The sequence below is a fragment of the Pan troglodytes genome, chromosome 2 (assembly GCF_028858775.2).
Source record: "Pan troglodytes isolate AG18354 chromosome 2, NHGRI_mPanTro3-v2.0_pri, whole genome shotgun sequence".
Classification (NCBI taxonomy): Eukaryota; Metazoa; Chordata; class Mammalia; order Primates; family Hominidae; genus Pan; species Pan troglodytes.
In genome coordinates this window covers 186,844,173-186,866,148 of record NC_086015.1, presented here as the reverse complement: position 1 = coordinate 186,866,148, position 21,976 = coordinate 186,844,173, and the positions used below count along the sequence as shown (strand labels likewise).

The 21,976-nt window shown below is 37.0% G+C and overlaps 1 protein-coding gene across 20 annotated transcripts in view; it reads right to left on the bottom strand.

Annotated features, from left to right (window-relative positions):
- The window catches only part of KLHL24 (kelch like family member 24), a 61,870-nt gene that overhangs the window by 10,469 nt on the left and 29,425 nt on the right, over positions 1-21,976 (bottom strand). For 8 of the 20 annotated variants that reach the window (XM_054682381.2, XM_063807369.1, XM_054682386.2 and 5 more), the window contains 6 exons: positions 21,136-21,320; positions 19,739-19,857; positions 17,584-17,658; positions 13,549-13,737; positions 12,286-12,474; positions 3,865-5,720 (listed from right to left, as the gene is read on the bottom strand). In XM_054682381.2, coding sequence (XP_054538356.1) covers positions 5,520-5,720; positions 12,286-12,474; positions 13,549-13,737; positions 17,584-17,658; positions 19,739-19,857; positions 21,136-21,320 — 958 coding nt within the window. In that variant the 3' untranslated portion in view covers positions 3,865-5,519. Of the gene's footprint in view, positions 1-3,864; positions 5,721-12,285; positions 12,475-13,548; positions 13,738-17,583; positions 17,659-19,738; positions 19,858-21,135; positions 21,321-21,976 lie in introns of those variants that run through there. The other 12 variants (XM_016942372.4, XM_016942371.4, XM_054682390.2 and 9 more) reach the window with 3 other exon arrangements.

Sequence of the window (21,976 nt, the reverse complement as noted above, 5' to 3'; positions counted from 1 at the left end):
TTTTTTGAATAGGGAATACTTTCGTGTGTTTCAGACTAAAAAACTGATTTTATATGTATTTATAATTACACACATATACGTATGCAGTAAAGTTTCATTTTTACTTGTCCTTCAGCCACCATTTCCTTTCCTCTTACACACTAATATTTTCAGTTTCTTATTTATCCTTCCAGTTATTTTATGGACATACCAGTAAATACACACATATATTAATATATCCAGTATTTTCCCCATCTCTTTTTTGCACAACCCCTTAAATATATTTAAAATAAAACAGAACAACAAATTTTTGGTAAACAAAATTTAATACAACCATATAGTCAAGTAATAATGGTTAAAAGACATTTTATTAGATACAACTTTTAAAAAATTAAACTATGCAAGAAGTATATTTAAACAAAACATGTAAGTAAGTATTCACGTGCTACAACTTAACTAAGAACAATTAAATACAAAGCATTCTTTCCACTATGAAGACTCTGGAGCCTCTAATTGAAAGCAAATGACCTTAGGTCTATACTAGTTGTAAAGCAGATTATACTTTTGTTCAACTCTAAATTTGTATTGTCTTAGAGCTCCAACAACTCTCAATAAAAATTTAAATAAAGAAACCTTGGGGGAGGGGTGATAGGGAAGGGGAGAGTAAGTGCTTTTTCAAGAAAGTTAAATGAAAAAGCCTGAAGAGGGAAAAAAATTGTACATAAGTATGGAACAAAAATAAGTATACTTTTTTGACATTCGATGTAGACACTGCAAATGAATTTACACGGGTTTAATCAATGTAAGATAGATATTTGTCTGAATATTTTAAAAAGCACCTAGGTATCAAAAAATAAAAACAAAAAATATAATGAGACTCCAAACATCCAACAATCTCCCTTAACATTCTCATTCTGCCAAGCAACCACACGTTGGTGCTTATTACACAATTTACTCTATAGGAAACAAATATGAACCTTATCTAAGGCAAGCTTCATTTAGATTGAAAAAAAAGTTGAAATAGCACTAGAGAACTTAAGGCACATAAACAAATTCAGGTGCAGTTATTTTGAAACCATTAAAACAAATTCTTTTCTTTGGAACAATATATAAAATAAGTTATGAATGTTGCTGTTTTTAAAAAATTTATGATAACTTTCAGCACTAGGAAAATTTAATATCTAAGGCAATCACACAAATGTAAAATGTTCATATAAAACATTAAAAAATGTCTAAAGTGTCTCTGGAATTATTCATTCACACTCCTGGCTCAAATGGTTTCTGGTGCCTAGCATTAGATGTGACAATAATGATAGCTAGCTAGTCAAACCTACTGCCTTAAAGATCAACCAATTTGCTCCATTCTGGTTACTTGGCATGGTAAATTTATTTAACTAAAAAGAATAATGGGGTGAGGTGATGTAAACCTGGCTTTCAATAAGATGCACAACAAATTCTAATAAGGCCAAAACTCTGTTGAGGTTACCTGGTGTCTTGAGTTTACTAAAATAAAGGCAGTCCATAGGAAGCCTCGAAGAGACATTATCTTACCACTTGGCACCACAGAAACACCAAGCTCTCCTCTCTGAAAATACAGGCCGGGGGTGGTGGCTCACGCCTGTAATCCCAGCACTTTGGGAGGCCGAGGCGGGCGGATCACGTGGTCAGGAGTGATCCGTCTCTACTAAACCCCGTCTCTACTAAAAATACAAAAAAATTAGCCGGGTGTGGTGGCACGCACCTGTGGTCTCAGCTACTCGGGAGGCTGAGGCAGAATCCCTTGAACCCGGGAGGTGGAGGTTGCAGTCAGCTGAGATCGCGCCACTGCACTCCAGCCTGGGCGACAGAGCAAGACCCCGTCCTCCACCCCCACAAAAAAAAAAAAAACGAAAAAGAAAATACAGTTTGAAGTAGATGTCATCTTTTCCACATATAAATCTCAAGACATAAAAGGCACACACAATTCAACTCCTCTCTTTTCATATATGGGTTCTCACAGCAATTTAAAAAATCTATTGCCATATCCAGACAACAGGAGAAAAAAAAAATACCTGGTTTGCTTATTGACAAAAGTGGTGTAATTGAACCTTTGTCTTTCCTGAGTTTCAAAAAGGCTATTTGACAGTAGAGATACATAAACAATTCATATTCAGTAAGATAAAATGTATCAGTCCACAAAACATTTTCATCTTTTTAAGTATAAAAGAATCAATGTTCAACCACCACCATGTGTGAAGCCCCTTTTTCCAAATTAAACTTACTCTAGAATCATGAATTGAAGATTATTCAGTCATGGCACTTTACACCCCAAACGAGCAAAAGTAACAAGTTAATACCCTCCCTGAGTATTTACATCATCTTATCACCTGGTTTAAATGGAGTAAATACCTATATTTCAATCATCTAGGAAATAAAAAGGTTACTGAAGATCCAATACACTAGTATTTCATACCTGTGCAGTAAAGTCAGTGGGAAGATTAGAGTAGAAAAGGAGGAAGTTCTACTGTTGTAACAATTAGACCACTTTTGTAGCTGACTCACACAGAGGAAAAACGGAACATGATTAAAGTTCATGAAAAAAAACTGTACTTTTCTGTTCTACAAAGCATACCTTTGAATTCCCTTTCCAACTGAGGTATCACAGCTGGGTTTAGCAAACTCATCTCTTCTGACCTTGTAAAACTAAATTGTCACAAAGATTCTGATTATACATAAGTCATCGTTACTAATACTCATCATGTACTTTCAAATGTAAAAAGTTCTAGAAATGCCCAAATAAAAAAATCTTCCAGAATTGAATTTAGCATGGTCAACTAATTTTTACTTTATGTGCTTTTTTGCTGATCATCACAGACTGCTAAAATTCATGGTGTTTGGTATATATGTGTGTATACAACCATACTATCTACATACATACACATGTACATATATAGATTCTGAACCAAAGGTTCATATGAGCATCACCTATCAAAAGAAAAATCTTTATGTGATGAGAGAATGAATACAATCTGACACCAATTTGGTTGATATACCCCTTTTGATATATTAATTCTACTCTAAAATTCTTTTTTATTTTATCAAGTCTAATGCTATTATTTATCAAGAATTAGTAAAGGAAGATAAATATTAAAAAATTAAAATATTAAGTTGGGTAACTTTAAAAATAGTTATTTAAATTTTCTAAGATTCAACCTAAGTTCTTGGTGGCCTTCAATATAAATTTTAAGTACTTAATTTATGTAGTTTTAAATTATGTAGAGAAAAAATTAATATTGGTGTGAGGTCTGTGTTTAAAAAAATTCTGTTTTTCAGGATTTCATTTCAAATTTACTATAATAAACACATGGATATTAAAATAAATGTATAACAAAATAAAAGTAAACAGTTAATACTTTTTACAACAGAAAAATACTAGAATATAAAGTTATCTTGAGAAAGTCTTTTTTTATGTGAAGTCCTATATTCATGAAATGGACATGATCTTACAAATACACATGAAAATAACAACTATCATTTGTAGAATCCTCAGCATTTACAAAATACTTTTTCACACATTATCTCATTTACTGTAAAGAATTTCTTAACTAAATAATTCTATTATCTACAAGAGTATAATGCAGATGTTTACTCTAAAATTAAAGTACAAGTATCCAAACTGTACCTACATTCTTTCAACTAAGAGGATAGAAAATTGTTTTCTGAATTGTTGTTATCACAAAATGGTATCTATCATTTTAAAATTATGATTTGAAAAATAAAAATTCCCTAAAAATTTTTAAGTTTTTTAGAGTTTTCCTCAGAATGTAGATTCTAGCTAAGCATTAAAGTTTAAAAAATGTCTATCTGAAATCTCTGAATCATTCTAAAATGAGAAAACAATGTAGCTTACCAATGTTAGGCTTTTTATTTCAACCTTGGTTTTAACAGAAATCTGGTGACACTCTAATTACATATTTGCATCATCCCTTCTATCACAAGAAATATACAAATTATAATGTGAAAGACAACAGTGACTGGAAGTCAAACTACAGCAGGCTACCTAGAACATCCCTAAATGTTGTAAATTATATCCGTCCACCCAGAATCACAATAATCACTTATGCTGTAGTTCCTGCCATATCCATCTATTTGCATTAGAAAAAAAAATTCACATTCCTCTCTGAAAACTGATAAGCTTTATAAAGTGGAGTTGAGAATCTAGACAAAAGCAGTCTGTTGTACAGAAGCTTGAAAATGTTGATTAGTATTTTACACAATGGGGACCAAATGAAAGACTTACCTTAAAGATGGGAACTACTGCTAAGTTTTTTCAGATAACTAATTTTAAAAGAAAAATGGACCCACTGAGATAGGTGGTCCCTGCTTTATCCTATTAAAGGTACCTTAACAGTAGAGACTCTCAGGAATTTTAGCTGTTCACTAGAAAGTGGGATAATCAAGGAAGAGGTCCTCACCCAAAGCACCATACTAATGAGGTCAAACTCTACTGGGCTAGGAAGGAAAACCTACCCCTATTTTTCTTTTTCTTTTCTCTTGAGACAGTGTTGCACCCTGTTGCCCAGGCTAGGGTGCCGTGTGCGTTCATAGCTCACTGCAGCCTCAGACTCCTGGGCTCAAGCAATCCTCCTGCCCCAGCCTGCTGAGTAGTTGGGAGTACAGGTGTGAGTCTCTGTGCCTGGCTGTCTGTCCCTGTTTTTCACAAAACAATATTGCAAAATGGGTTTCAACTGCTTTATCAAGTTAAGAAAAGAAGCTTTCTTAGAGGATTGAAGAGATGATGCATAAAAACTTTGAGAGCCATAGGGGGTCATTTTTCCTTCAAAGGCCATTCCATTTTTCTCTTAGGAATTAACTTGTAATTTTAATCCCCCTTGTAGGGGCACTTATTTTTCTATCTCCTACCTAACTTCCCCCTAAAAACATGTTTAATGTAAGACAGCAATTCTAAGAATAAAGTCACAATAGTTCAATATTTTATGATGCCTGAATTGTTGTCATTACATTTTTATCAATTACAGAAAAAAACCCTTCAATAAAATTAACCAATCTGGATATACTTTGTTAGCAACAAAGGTTTTTAAAACTGATTTTTTCTCCTAGAATGCATTCTAAGCATTAACTTCTTCAACCTAAATGATGCCTCAAGTCATGCAATTTTCTCTACATATATGACAAAATAAGGAATATACATACAGATAAACATACATAATAAGTGAAGACACCATTCACACGTTCCTAAAAGGTATGCAGACAGACATTTCCTAATTCACATAGACTTCTTACAAATACTTACAAAGGTACACTCTTCAAAGGCCAAGTAACAACCACCATTACCTTTAACAAAAAAGTTTTTTTTTCAATTATAGGAAAGGCTTTATTATAGTTTGAAAGATTGATATTTTGAGGAGAAAGGCACCAAATTATTATTTTTACTATTTTTTTGCATATGGCACAAAGGAGATATGTGAAGTTCCCACTCTAGAGTTTTTAAAACCTCCCATCTTGGATCAGTGTGGCTTCTTCGGTGAGGTATCCTGTCTTCAGAGTTTAAAGCATTTCTCATTGTATCTATGAATAGTCACACAGCCATGATAGGACACTGGCCTGGGCATTGCAGCTACCCCTGTGATGATACTTGTTGCAGGATCATAACAGAGAATAGTGTCTGTGGCTTCTCCATTTTCCCGTCTTCCGCCCAGGATATATATTTTACCATTACACACAGACATACCACAGTTTTCCTGTTTAACCAAATATATAAACAAAAAATTAACCATTGAAGATAAAGGATTTGGTAACAAACAGAAAAGCAAAATAATGCTTTAGCACAGTCAAAAAAAAGGGAGACATGATAAAAGCTAAGGTCCTTTGGCCCAACTCTGTTCTCTGTGTGAGTGCTGGATAACTTTGCATGAATGAAATGAATTTCAAGATAGATGCTATGTCAGTAGCAGCCACAAGAAATAACGAGATCATGTCCTTTGTAGGGACGTGGATGGAGCTGGAGGCCATTACCCTTAGCAAACTTACACAGGAACAGAAAACCAAATACTGCATGTTCTCACTTATAAGTGGGAGCCAAATGATGACAACACAGGGACACATAGAGGGGAACAAGATACACTAGGGCCTTTCAGAAGGTGGAGAGTTAGGGGAGGAAGAGGATCAGGAAAATTAATGGGTACTAGGGCTTAATAACTGAATGATGAAACAATCTGTACAACAAACCCCCATGACACAGTGTACCTATGTAACAAACCTGCACTTGTGCCCCTGAACTTAAAATAAAAGTTAAAAAAAAAAAAAAAGATTATATGTTAGTAATTGGGGCCAAGATGTGGGAGGTAGGATGTCGACTGATAAAAGGGTTTTAACTTAATGGTAGTTAAGCAAAAGCATCTTTTAAGAGCCTGGCTTGCTTCTCCTATTACAGGAAGGTTATTATAGAAAGTGGCGGTTACATGACCAAGGAGTAGGAACAATATTCATTATATGGGATTACCCAAAAATTGAATGAATGAATGAGGAAAAAATTTATAGCTAAGTTAACAAAACACTGTTATTAGGAGCCTTGGCTGGGCCATAGAAATGTCTCAAATAACATCTTACAGTTAACTTCCCACACAATGGGATTCTAAGCTAAATTTTATTATTCTCTGTCAATAATACAGTTACTATATAAAACAAATATTCTTGCAAGGATGAGAGTGATTCTTCAAAAACAAAACCTGGCTGGGCATGGTGGCTCATGCCTGTAATCCCAGCACTTTGGGAAGCCGAGGCAGGTGGATCACTTGAGGTCAAGAGTTCGAGACCAGTCTGGTCAACACAGTGAAACACCATCTCTACTAAAAATACAAAAAATTAGCTGGACGTGGTGGGGGGTGCTTGTAATCCCTGCTACTCGGGAGGCTGAGGCAGGAGAATTGCTCGAACCCGGGAGGCGGAGGTTGCAGGGAGCTGAGGTTGTGCCACTGCACTCCAGTCTGGGTGATAAGAGCGAAACTCCGTCTCAAAACAAACAAACAAACAAACAAACAAAAAACCCTACATTAACAACTGACTCACTATTACATGCATCTGGTTATACTGCAGGCCAGATATTCTTCCATTTCCAATTAAAGTTTCACTTTAATTCAGAGAGTTATTGCACCTTATTATCCTGGTTCCACATAACCAACAATGAAATAGTTTCTACCAATGAGTTCAATAAGCATTTTTACTTGACCAAATTTGCTTTATATAAATTTTGCTCTTATAGAAGAAATTAAATCTTGATGGCTTTATATAATAGAAGGATACTATCTTTAGGTCTGAAATAATTTGTGAGTACTTAAAAATGCCTATATTAGAATTTATAGACACCCAGAATGACTTAGCCTATTATCATATAGTGAAAGACACTTTAATTCAGAATACCACACCCCCATGAATTGCACCAATTATGGAACAAACTCTAATATTTTTCATTTAAAGCACAATAAGTGCTTTCTATAAATTCTTCAAGTTCTGAATATAATAAAAACAAACAAAAACCTTAGTTTTCAGGTATAAGCTAGTTCCCACTATTGAACCTCTAGTTATTTTGAGGATGATTCTAAAACAATATATAATTACATGGTCTGGTAATTAATACCATTTCAGATAATAATGCTGAGAGTTAAATAAAGCAAAGAACCTTGAAACCAAGTATTCATATCAGGAAATTACCTCTATCCGATATAATAGCTTATTTCATGCTAGTAAAATACCATTTACTCTGTTTGTTTATACTGTATGAAAAACTTACTCTTCATTCAGGAGTAAGGGCAGCTAGTAGGAACAATAATTTATCAATATATAAAGTTTTAATGTTATTTTTAAAGACTGAAACGAAACATGATCCTAACATTGCAAAGAAAAAAAAAAAAAACCAAAAAACCCTCTCGTTATTTTTGTATGCTTAAAATGTTAAACTGTCAACAATAGACAAAAAGAATCAGATTTCATTTAATTATTCTAATCTTTAATGGTATTTTAAATACCTGGTCTACTGAAGAGAGAGAAAAAAAGTCTTCATCATTGACTTTTTTAAAAATCCTACAATTTTTTTTAAAGGATGTTCCTGACACAGGTTAAAAAGCAAAATATGTTTCGAATAATAAGCTGTGTTTTTAGGAATTATGCAAAGTCAAAAGAGGCGTGGAAATGGTGAAGGACAAACACAGAAATAGGCAGGGTCCATTAGGACTATAAAAAATAAAGACCTCATTTTTTTCAGCTCTTTTTTGCATTTAATATTCTAAGCATTTAAAAAAGCAACAGTATTGGGTTCATTTAACTGTATACAATGAAATTAGTTTGATTTATCCTTTTTCATCAGTTGGCATTAAAAGCGTAAACAATCACACATGGCTCAAAAATTACCTATCAATAACATGTGCATAAGGCCAGGTGCCGTGGCTCACGCCTGTAATCCCAGCACTTTGGGAGGCCGAGGCAGGCGGATCACCTAAGGTCAAGAGTTCAAGACCAGCCTGACCAACATGGCAAAACCCTGTCTCCACTAAAAATACAAAAATTAGCTGGGTGTGGTGGCATGCGCCTGTAATCCCAGCTACTTGGGAGACTGAGGCAGGAGAATCACTTGAACCCGGGAGGCAGAGGTTGCAGTGAGCCGAGATCAATGTGTGCATAGATGTATTTAGTAGCATTGGTGGTAACAATAAACAGAGGAGAGAAAATAATCACCTAAATCCCAGTACTAGATTTGAACTTCAATGATTTGTCTTTGTTAGACTTAATATACTTCTGATCCAAATGTTTATTTTCTTTAAATTTCTAAAGTCAATGAATGTTGTTTAATTAGAGAAAATGTGCCATGTGTGTCCTATTATTATTATTTTTCTCAGTTTTATCTCAATAACCTAGTTAAAAAATATTCATGTATGCCCTGCAATATGCTACATACTGGCAATTATCTTCCTAAACTGTTATCGTTTTATACAATATAGCAAAGTTCCGAATAAATGGTAATTCTTTTTCTTTTTTCTTTCTTTTTAAAAAAAATTTTTTTTGAGACAGGGTCTCACTGTGTCACCCAGGCTGGTCCCTAACTCTTGGCCTCAGGTGATCCTCCTGCCTCAGCTTCCCAAGGTGCTGGGATTATATGCATGAGCCACTGCACCCAGCTTGAGCAGTAATTCTTAATAAAAATGCATCATTCTTTATAATCTTCACTGAAATAAACCAATAAAAAGCAGCTTAGATTTTTTAAAAATTAGAAATAAGTCTCAATACTTGACCATACGAGGATTCTCATGCAAGTAGGGTACACTGTCGCCTCTGTAGGGCTGGAGAATGGTTTTCCAGGGGAGGTCCCTGAGCTGGAGAAATGTGATTTATTTTTACTTACATGTGATATGAGAGGGAGAAAACGTAATACTCATTCTGTACCATGAAGCTGAAGTGCCTATTATGTCCCTTTCATTAACTGGGGCAATGTTACTCCATATATATTACTAATTGGAGACTATACCTCAATGTCAACAACTTTAGAAAAGTGGTTTTACATTCAAACCCTATTCACTATCCTTATAATCTATGCTGTATCTCTAATGTACCTTGCAAATAAGATTATCTTAAAATTAAGTCCCTCTGGTACTTCCTCATTTGTTTACTTATTCAATATATATATATTTACTATGCAGAAATAAATGCAAGATACATACAAGATGAGTTAGAAGAAATAGTGTCCTCAAGAAGACTAAATTCTAGTATAGGAAATAAACATTTATACCCATAAGGGAATATACAATTGCCATAAGAGGTATGAGTGCTTTAACAGATCAGAAAGCAAAATAGATCCATTCTGCCCCAGTTAAACTCTGTTGTACTGAAGTGGTCCTTGAAAGATAAGTAGAATTACAAGTAGAGAAGGTAAAACAGGCATTACAGGATAAGAAGACAGCATGAACCAGGGCAAGAACATTTATGATCTGTTTAGAGACTACAAATGACAGATACTTAAGGTACCTGAGGTAAAGTTATAGAATGTGAAGCTGAAAGGTCAAATGAAGGTCAGGCAATAGAAGGTCTAGAATGAAGTGGTAAAAGTTTTGGATTTTATTTAATAGGTTTCCAATCAAAGAAGAGACAATAAGTAGATTTATTGAAAAATAATAGGCTGGGCATGGTGGCTCATGCCTGTAATCCCAGCACTTTGGGAGGCTGAGGCAGGTGGATCACAAGGTCAGGAGTTTGAGACCAGCCTGGTCAACATAGTGAAACCCCGTTTCTACTAAAAGTACAAAAAATTAGCTGGGCTTGGTGGTGGGCGCCTGTAATTCCAGCTACTCGGGAGGCTGAGGCAGGAGAATCACTTGAACCCAGGAGGCGGAGTTTGCAGTGTGCGGAGATCGCGCCATTGCACTTCAGCCTGGGTGACAAGAGTGAAACTCCGTCTCAAAAAAAGAAAGAAAGGAAGGAAGGAAGGAAGGAAAGAAAAGAAGGAAAGAAGGGAAGGAAGGAAGGAAGGAAGGAAGGAAGGAAGAAAGGAAAGAAAGAAAGAAAGAAAATTGATGCTAAATGAGCTAGCAAGACAAGCTATTAGAGAAAGGAAGACTAATTAGAGTATTTTTGTTTGTTTAGGTAAAACTTGGTAAGAACTTGAACAAAAATAGAAACAATAGGAATGGAAAAAATAGGAGAACTGATAGGCTAGATTAATCCAATTTAAGAGAAGAAAAAGATAATCTAATAAATTAAGTTTCTAGGTTATTTGGAAATATAGAAAAAATAGGTTTGGGGAAGAAGGTGAGTTCTATTTGAAATTTCAAATCTTGAAATACCCGTGTAAAATATCAAATAAAATATCAAATAGGCAGTTAGAAATTTGAGTTTGGAACACAGGAGAGAGGCTTTGATGGCGATACAGACTTGGAAGACATCAGTGCTGAGCAGTAAATGAGATGATTCAGGAAAGAGTATAAACTGGGAAGAGGACAGAGGACAGGCTCAAGGAACATATTTAAGGACTGGGTAGAAAAACAAGAGAGTATGAACAAGAGTGAGGAGATTATTAGCAGTGACCTTTGAGAGTACATCTCTAGAGTGGTATGTGTAGAGCCAGATTTTCAGCATCAGAACCATCAAGCATTTTGGGGGTGGAAGGAAAAGGAGCCATGAATCAAAAGGTGGGGAAAAGGCCTTTTGGGAGGTGGCAGTGTGGGTAGGGAGTAGGGCTCCGGGTAGAATACATGGATGAAAGAAAGGTGAGCACAGCCATTTCCTTTATAACAGAAATAACAGATTTCCCAGCCTCTAACCAAAGAAACAACAAGTTTGGGAACATACTTCTCTTCTGAAATATGAAAGAGAGGGGATAAATACTGGAGTAGGATTGTGAAAAAAGTCAAGAGAAAAAAAAAAAAGAACAGCCCAAGTGTAACAGATACTTCTCCACGGGATGGTAAAAAGGAAGTTATTTTAATAAAATGACCCCTTGGAAGGAGTTCAAAACAGGTTACCATATGCTTTATGTGGAGTTTTGAAAAATATATAAAATAATTCAAGCAAACATGAAATATTTTATTTTACTTATTTATTTACTTTTTTGAGACGGAGTCTCGCTCTGTTGCCCAGGCTGGAGTGCAAGTGGCATGATCTCGGCTCACTGCAACCTCTGCCTCCCAGGTTCAAGTGATTCTCCCGCCTCAGCCTCCTGAGCAGCTGGGATTACAGGCGTGTGCCACCACACCCAGCTAATTTTTTATTTTATTTTGTTTTATTTTATTTTTATTTATTTATTTATTTTTGAGACGGAGTTTCACTCTTGCTGTCCAGGCTGGAGTGCAATGGCTCGATCTCGGCTCACCGTGACCTCCGCCTCCCGGGTTCAAGCAATTCTCCTGCCTCAGCCTCCCTAGTAGCTGGGATTACAGGCAATGCGCCACCAGGCCCAGCTAATTTTGTATTTTTAGCAGAGACGGGGTTTCTCCATGTTGGTCGGGCTGGTCTCGAACTCCCGACCTCAGGTGATCGGCCTGCCTCAGCCTCCCAAAGTGCTGGGATTACAGGCATGAACCACCATGCCTGGCCATAATTTTTTAGTAGAGACGGGGTTTCACCATATTAGCCAGGCTGGTCTTGAACTCCTGACCTCAAGTGATCTAGCCACCTCGGCCTCCCAAAGTGCTGGGATTACAGGCGTGAGCCACCACGCCCAGCCTGAAATATTTTAAAATTGAAATTCCAGTGTATTAATAATGATTATGTACTTGGTCCCTCTTAGATTTATTTTTCTTTTGTACTGCTTTATGTTATTACCTGACGGCTGAATGTATTCTGTACGTGCATCCAGTAATCTTCAACTGGATCATAACAGTATATTGCCTTGGTCAGTCCACCGGCAACATAGATCAGGTTGTTTAGGGATACAGCTGTTATACACCTTTTGGCAATTGGGATAGCTGCACGAAGTAGCCAAGAATTGGTTTCTGGATCATAAGATTGAACCTAATAACATATAAAAATATATAATTAAAATTTCTAAACAAAAATGGAAATGTACTTAATAAAGAATCTACCAATACCTACAAACATTATTTAAAATAAAATCCTATTAATTCAGAGAATTAAGAGAGGTTAGCCTGATAGTGAAATGTCTGAATTATGAACATTCTCAAATAAAATGCAAATTTATTACTATCAAGCAGAATAGAGTACCAAACACACAGATTGTTTCTAGAATGAATGGCCACCAGGTTTGTCCACTAAAATTAACAGTCTAAATTTTTTCACAATTGTGTTATGTAGGATAACTATGCCTCACATCTGAATATAACTTCTTAATGCTTTTAGGGAGTCCTTTCTTCAAAAGAAAACAAGTAAACCTCAATTCAGTCAGTATGCTCTGAATTATCACAAATTCTGAAATAACAAATTCTAAATAAGTAACATTTGATCACATTATTTTAAACTGAATTTAGAAAAAGAATTAATAGATTGACAAAATTCAGTTAACAGTGCTAAACCAGCTAGGCATTAGATGCTTTTTTCCAGAATAAACATTTCCTGAGATGTCAGGATAGCACATATTCTTTCGTCCCAGAAGTTTACTGAACCGGAACAACTTTGAGCCATCCTCTATTTACACTATGGAGGTTTCCTTTCCTTTTCTTTTTTCTGAAAAATACTTCAAAAGTATGTAGAAAATGACCCAGTTGGAAGCAGCATATTTAGTTACTATGTCTTACCCTTTGCTAATTCACTTCTCAACTGTGTTTTGTATAAATAGTTTTTAGATTTTGTAGATGACAGCAAAGGCTCAGAACAATTTAGTAGAAAATTTCTACACAGATAGTCTCATTTCAAAAAGATTGGATCACATTTGTTAGAGCAAATTGTTAGATATACTAGAGTCTCACTTTAGCAACCCAGAATTCAATGTTTTTCTCCAAAAGCATATAGTACCAGAAAATTTTTAAAAGACCCCTCACACTGAGTGACCTGGCTACCTACTTGATAAGCCTTCTGTATTTCCCTTCTTGTACTTAATATTGGTAATTTCTTTAAAAGTGCATGGCTTACCTTATCAGAACAAGTATTATCATCAGGTCCTCCACCAATCACAAACAGTTTGCCTACACAGCTAGTCACTGCAGGAGAACTCACGGCTTCCTTAAGGGGAGCAACTTCAGTCCATCGATTTGAAAAGGAATCATAACATTCTACGCTGCTGAGTCTGTTTTGCCCATCATAGCCACCGACAACATATACCTATATGAAAATACATGGAAAAATCTTAATTATCAAAAGTCTGAATTTTGAAGTAGTTGGTTAAAGAATTAAGGGATCTCTTCTCTTTAAAACGCCCTTGCTAAATAAATATAATTGCAATATATTTAGCTCAGAGTTTCTGAACCTTTTAAAAAATCATCATCCCCTACCACCATCACAATCCACGGAGCCTTTTTAGGTATTTTCTTCCTAATAGTCTTCCCTCAATAAAATTGTAATACCACAGAGAAATTGTGTATCTATTTACCTTAATGTATGTATATCTGTTCTTTATACATGAAAGGGTACATTTTTTTTCATCTTCTAAGAAACAATCTTTGCCCCCTTGGGGGTAATATTGCTCACACTGAGAATGGTACAATTTAGCTTAAATATTCACACTTATGGGTAATGAAATATTTGATTATTATAAAGTATTAGAGCTGTGAAACTAAAATATTAGGAAAGAATTACTAGACTATGAGAGTGCTGGTCAGGCCTTTCTTTTAGTCCGTACAATACCTAGAAAAGTACTTGACACAAAATGAACTTTAAAGTTCACAGAGCTTTTATGTACATTTTCTTTTCACAAATATGAGAAAGGTAGGGCAAATTAGTATCTTTATATAACAGGTGAACCAATCAGTAAGATATTTATTAAATGGCTTATAGGCAAAAAATCCATGGTTTATATAGGGAACTTTCAACCTAACAAAGCTCTCCAGCAGCTTAACATCCACGTTTCTCTCTCTCTCTTTTTCTTTTTTTGGAGATGGGTCTCATTCTGTTGCTCAGGCTGGAGTGCAGTGGCATGATCACAGCTCACTACAGCCTCAACCTCCGAGGTTCAAGTAATCCTCTCACCTCAACCTCCCAAGTAGCTGAAACCACAGGTGTGTATCACCACACCCTACTAATTTATTTTTATTTTTCACAGAGACAGGGTCTCCCTCTGTTGCCCAGGCTGGTCTCTAACTCTCGGCCTCAAGCCATTCTCCCACTCTCAAGCCATCCTCCTGCCTCAGCCTCCCAAAGTGTTGGGATTACAGGCGTGAGCCATCACGCCCAGCTCACATTTCTCTTAATGGACTGTCATCATTAACTCTTCCCTCCATAGCTAATTAACTATTAAGTCCCACTGAGTCTTCTTCCACAGCATCTTTCACATATACCCCTTCCTTTACGTTTCCCGCTGCCATCACCCACTTGAGGGTCCACAACATTTCATTCCTCTCAAATAACCTCCTGGCCTCCACTCTTGTTCTCTCTAAACCACAGATTATTCTTCCTAAAATACTTTATCAGTTCCTCTTAATATTTCAACAATGAATGTCTAAGGGTCAAGGCCACATTTCATAACTTGTCCTTCAAATTTGTCCACAATTTATCTTTCTGTGCACCCCCAAATTTCCACAGTACTCAATGCCACTTCTATCATGCATTTCTCACATTATGTTAAAATAATCTGTTGGTGAGTTTGTGTCCCCAACACTATGCAGCTCAGACAGGTTAAGTAACTTACAAAAGTCCACACAGCTATATGGAGTATGGAACCTGTGGCACGATGTAGCAATTAAGGGCACAGGCTTTGATCACCAGCTCTGCCATCCAATGTAAGGGCAATTTATCTACCCTTTTGGAGACTCAAATTTATTTCCTCAATTTTATAATTTTTTTTTTTTGAGGCGGAGTTTCGCTCTTGTTGCCCAGGCTGGAGTGCAATGGCGTGATCTCAGCTCACTGCAATGTCTGCCTCCTGGCTTCAAGGAATTCTCCTGCCTCAGCCTCCTGAGTAGCTGGGATTACAGGTGCCTGCCACCATGCTTGGCTATATTTCCTCAATTTTAAAATGTAGACAATAATAGTATCTATCACATGGCATAATTTTGAGGATTAAACTTTAATACGTATTCCTACATGTGTAAATTAAAATATGATACATGCCATGAGCATCAAGATAAAAGGCCTCTAGATTAAGAAAAGTCTGAGCTTTTGCCTCTGCTTTATCATTTTTTGTGTAATCTTGGGAAGTGACTTGATCTCTTTGGGGTTATTTATAAGATGACCAAGTTATATTAAATATTCTCCATTATTCCATCATCCCTTCCTACTCTAAGATTTTTTTCCTTTTCTTTTTTTTGACAGAGTCTCACTCTGTCACCGGGCTGGAGTGCAGCAGGCAGCTCACTGCAGCCTCTGCCTCTCAGGCTCAAGTGATTCTCCTGCCTCAGCCTCCCAAGTAGCCGGGATTACAGGTGTCCGCCACTATGCCCAGCTAATTTTTTTTATTTTTGTAGAGACAGGGTTTCACCATGTTGGCCAGGCTGGTCTTGAACTCCTGACCTTGTGATTTGCCTGCCTCGGCCTCCCAAAGTGCTGGGATTACAAGCGTGAGCCACCGCACCCGGTAATTTTTTATTTTTTCTTGAGAATTGCAGCCTAAGACACACTTCTAAGTTACACTGGGGAGTGCTCCCCTAAGATTCTATATTCTAAACCATCCCAGGTTTCCTTAAACAGAGTATTTATAAATTTAAGTATGTTTTATAAGCTTGAATTAAATCTATATTGTAATTTTAGCAAAATGACTTCCATGAATTGAGTACTTGCTGTGTAAGATAGGAATGATTCCTTTTCTTTATTGATTCAGTGCTTCTAAGCTTTGGGTATCTTCAAGTCAAGTACCCTATTTTGTCAAATAAATTTGAGTTTACCAATACATACACGGTTTTCGAGACATCAGTACTTTTCATTTGCCTTTGTATCAGCATCTCCTTCCAACCCCTGGATTATTTTAGCCCCTCTTTTCCAGTAATATTTTGTCCTTCTTGAGGCACAGCCTCAAACACTATATATAATATAGTAAGTACTAACAAACCAAACGGTTTTAGAAAAGATTCTATTAATATTTTATTTCCAGTAAATCTGTCTCAAGGTCCTCATTATTTCATTGGCCTTGCAGACAGCAGCAGCACACTAGATCCAGGTCGTTAGGAATTAACAGCTTTTAAACTGTGTTTTGAGCTGGGCATGGTGGCTCATGCCTGTAATCTCAGCACTTCGGGAGGCTGAAGCAAGAGGATGGCTTGAAACCAGGAGTTTGAAACCAGCCCAGGCAACAGGATAAAACATTATCTCCACAAAAAATACCAAAATTAGGTGTGATGGTGTGTGCCTGCAGTCTTAGCTACTAGGGAGGCTGAGGTAGAAGGATCACTTGAGCCCAGGATGTCGAGGCTGCAGTGAGCCATGACTGTGCTGCTGCACTACAGCCTCAGCAACACAGCAAGACCCTATCTCAAAAAATAAAAATATATAAACTGTTTTGAGAAGCTCTAGTATTCTACGCAGCAGTCCCCAACCTTTTTGGCACCAGGGAGCAGTTTAATGGAAGACAATTTTCCCACAGGTCTGGGTGGGGGGCTGGTGGGGGACTGGTCGGGGATGGGATGGTTTGGGGATGTAACTGTTCCACCTCAGATCATCAGGCATTAGATTCTCATAAGCAGCCACAACCTAGATATCCCTCATATGTGCTGTCCATGCTCCTATGAGAACCTAATGTGTGCTGATCTGACAGGAGGTGCAGTTGAGGCGGTAAAGCTCGCTCAGTGGCTGCTCACCTACTGCTGTGCAATTAGATTCCTAACAGAACGCTGACTGCAGTGGCAAAATCTTGGCTCACTGCAAACTCCGCCAGAAGCGATTCTTCTGCCTCAGCCTCCCGAGTAGCTGGGACTACTGGTGCAGACCACCATGCCCGGCTAATTTGTGTATTTTTAGTAGACAGGGTTTCACCATGTTGGCCAGGATGGTCTCGATCTCTTGACCTCGTGATCCACCTACCTTGGCCTCCCAAAGTGCTGGGATTACAGGTGTGAGCCACCACGACTGGCCTAGTATAGAAGTTTTAAGAAACCCCTGTGGGGAAAGAGAGGAAGGAGGACTAGTAAGAGGCTGACCAAGAAGGGTTCCTGGTCACCATTTCTGTCTCAGCTAGAGCTTTGTTTTTTTATTGGTGGTACTTAACTGTCTCCATAGGAGGGCCTATGAGACAGCAATCTTCTTAGAAAGGGGTGCTAGGAGATCAGCCAAAGACATATGCGAAAGCAAGTGTGCTGCTTTTAGTTGTTCATTAATTTGAGGTGGTTTTGGACGAGCAGATGGAGATGGGGGCAGGGAGAAGCTAAAGACTCCAAGGTAATCCTTGGTACAACTGTTGTATTTTCATCTGTTATGTAATAAATTTTTGTATTAGATATGACTTTTTAAAAGACAATATACAGGTTGAACTTTCCAAATCTTAAAAAATCTGAAATCCAAAATGTTCCAAATCTGAAACTTTATGAGTGATGACATTAATGCTCAAAGGAAATGCTCATTGGAACATTTCAGATCTTGGATTTTTTGATTTGGGATGCTCAACGAATATAATGAAAATATTCCAAAATATGAAAAAAATCCAAAATATTTGGCCCAGTGCAGTGGCTCATGCCTGTAATCCCAGCACTTTGGGAGGCTGAGGCAGGCAGATCACTTGAGCCCAGGAGTTCAACACCAGCCTGGGCAATATGGAGAAACCCCATCTCTACAAAAAATACAAAATTAGCTAGGCATTGTGGTGTACACCTGTGGCCTTGGCTACTTGGGAGGCTGACGTAGAAGGGATAGTTTGGGTCCAGGAGGTCAAGGCTGTAGTGAGCAGTGATGGCACCACTGTACTCCAGCCTGGGCAACAGAGTGAGAACCTGTCTAAAAACAAAAGAAAAAAAAATATCCAAAATCAGAAACACTTCTGGTCCCAAGCATTTTGGAAACTCCACCTGTAGTTGCTTTTAAAAAGTTTGGAAACTGGCTAGGTGCGGTGGCTCATACCTATAATCCCAGCCCTCTGGGAGGCCGAGGTGGGAGGATCACGAGCTCAGGAGTTGGAGACCAGCCTGGCCAACATGGCGAAACCCTGCCTCTACTAAAAATACAAAAATTAGCCAGGTGTGGTGGCGAACACCTGTAATCCCAGCTACTCAGGTGTCTGAGGCAGGAGAATCACTTGCACTGGGGAGGCAGAAATTGCAGTGAGCTAGATAATGCCACTGTACTCCAGCTTGGGCAATAGAGTAAGAGACCTTGTCTCAAAAAAAAAAAAAAAAAAAAAGTTTGATTCTCAGGTTCCTACAGACAGTAGATGGTTCAGAACCCATATAATGTATTGTTTATAATAATCATTAGCTACAGTCAAAAATAGGTTTTCTTTAAAAATGTGAGTTTTTTTATTTTTATTTTTATTTTTTTGAGATGGAGTCTCGCTCTGTTGCCAGGCTGGAGTGTAGTGGTGCGATCTTGGCTCACTGCAACCTCCGCCTCCCGGGTTCAAGCGATTCTCCTGCCTCAGCCTCCTGAGTAGCTGGGACTACAGGTGCCCGCCACCAACCCCAGCTTATTTTTTGTATTTTTAGTAGAGATGGGGTTTCACCACATTGGCCAGGATGGTCTCGATCTCCTGACCTCATGATCCGCCCGCCTCAGCCACCCAAAGTGCTGGGATTACAGGCGTGAGCCAACGTGCCTGGCCTGTTAGTGAGTTTATCTTAATATTTATTTAAAATAAAAAAGATAAAATACATGACTTTGGACAAATATATCTCTGCCTGACTTGCAAAGTTAGTAAAAAGAAAACAAACTGCGTGGGTTAGACATTGGCCTGTCTGTATTTGATGTAACTCCTTTATTTTCCAATGCTTCTTAGGCATTTGGACTTCAGTGATGCATGAGAAGAGAAATGTGCTACACTGCCATGAATTCCAAATTAGGAGAACAAAATATCCATTCAAAAGTACAGTGTCATATTGTTTATATCTTTGGTTTATCTATTGAGGTTAGAAATGGAAGGAAATACAATTTGAATCCAAAATACCCAGAGGGTGAGTAAAATGAAAGATTCAGCTGTGGTATTTACTTTGGAAAGGTACCAGCAATAGTAATAAAAAGTGGTTTCTCTTACTTTACCAAGGAGGACAGCCATTTTGTGACGCCATCTGCCTTTATTGAGAGAGGCAACTCTGATCCAAATATTTAACTGTGAGTTATAAATCCAGACATCACGGCTGTTGATTCTTCCACCTTGAAATGCAAAACAATGCACACACGATAATTTATCATGATATAGCTGTCACCAAGAGATCTGTGCCACCAAGGCATAGGTAAAGAAAACATGGAATTCATTCATCTAATTCAAGAATTTGAGAATTCAGCTCAATAAATAAAGACCTCTTGAAATTTAATGGAAATAGTTCTACAGAGCAAATTTAAACTTTACCAGTTGTTATCTTGATAAGTGATAATTATAGATCCAAAATAATTAAATATAGGATGTGAATTTTACAAACATAAAAGATTGTTAATTTAAGAGTAAGACATCAGAAGCATGCAAATAATGGTATTATTCTAAAGGTTTTTTTTTTAATTCATCGATTTTTCAAAAAGCATACTATTGTAAAAAATAAAGTATATATTGTTATATTTCTCAGTGTGGATAATATATATAATAATCTGCAAAGCTGGTGAAATTATTTTACCAATTAACAGACTTCCCATCATAGATACTATAGTTATACTTTGTACAAGTCTGTCATTTTATTTTCTAATTTTAAAGGTAACATATCACAATCATAAAGAAGTTCAAGTTAAGAATTTTAAAGCAAATCTTATTTCATAAACTTTGCGGAGAATTTCAGAAAACATGGGTGAATTAGAAATGCTTAATTCTATGAGTACTTCTGACTTGCAAAGAGGTAAAGTTTAAAAAATTACAGCATATTCTACATGCATTTGAGAGCATTTAAAATATGACATGATTAAAGGTATCTTCTGGTGGATCTTTTGTAAATCATTCCATGTCATCTTGTACCTGTGTTTTTTTTGTTGTTGCTTTTTGTTTGTTTTTTGTTTTTGAGGCGGAGTCTTGCTTTGTCACCAGGCTGGAGTGCAGTGGCGCGATCTTGGCTTACTGCAATCTCCGCCTCCCGAGTTCAAGTGATTCTCCTGCCTCAGCCTCCCGAGTAGCTGGGACTACAGTTGCCCACTACCACACCTGGCTAATTTTTGTATTTTTTAGTAGAGATGGGGTTTCACCATGTTGGCCAGGATGGTCTCGATCTCCTGACCCGGTGATCTGCTTGCCTCGGCCTCCCAAAGTGCTGGGATTACAGGCGTGAGCCACCGCGCCTGGCCTTGTACCTGTTTTTAAGAGCAAAAAGTCATTCTTGGTTTTATTTGTTGTAAACTGATCTTCCTCAAGTGGGAGTATTCACATTTCACTATTTTAAGACACTGTTGATGTTTAAAATAATGAAGCTGTGTCCAAATTAAAAGTAGCTACTGTAATAATTCTGTATTTACCTGAAACAAGAATGTCATTCCTTAGAGCACAGACTGCATACTCTGATTTGGTAAATTCTGGAAGCTTAGCCAAAGACTTCCATTCTCCTGTTACAGGATCGTAGCACTCAGTGTATGGAAGATTAAATCCTCCAACTCGCTCACATCCTCCAACGACAACTATCACCTCAGAATAGCCAGTGGACCTAAAATAATAATTATTAGCGTACATAAATAATATAATAATATTACATTAAAATATACTCCAGATTTTTTCTTAAAACTCTAAAAACAAACCACGCACTATTATAAACAGTTAAGTTTCTTCTCTGTGCATGTGCCAAACGGTACAGCCTGGAAATTACTTACTTTGAGAACCTTTATAGGGGAGCTAGTGACATCATTATTCCACAGAAAATTTCTTTTGGTATTTTCTTCTATTGGTTTTGACCTGAAAATTGTAAAAAAGTCCAAAGATCCTATCTAACCCAATCAGAATCCTGGCAATATTAAGGATGACTTTCAAATGCAGTTTTGCAGTGATTCAGATATGCATAACCACACAAGGTAAGATAATGCATTTTTTTCTAACTGTAGGAAAATGGTGCTCTTTCATCAGCTTGCTAGTTCTAAAAAACTAATTCATAGTATAATCCAAGCACCCTTTAAAGGAATATGTATATGTACTTGTTCAGAAATTAATTTTTAAAATACAAAGTCAAGTAAATTAAGGTAATACAACTCAAAATGTTGGGCAATCACTAAAAAGGCTAACAGTTTATAACAAGAATGTTAAAGGAGAAAAGCAAGATGAAAAACTGTACATTAGGCATATTCAATACTATCTAAAAAATGTATCTGG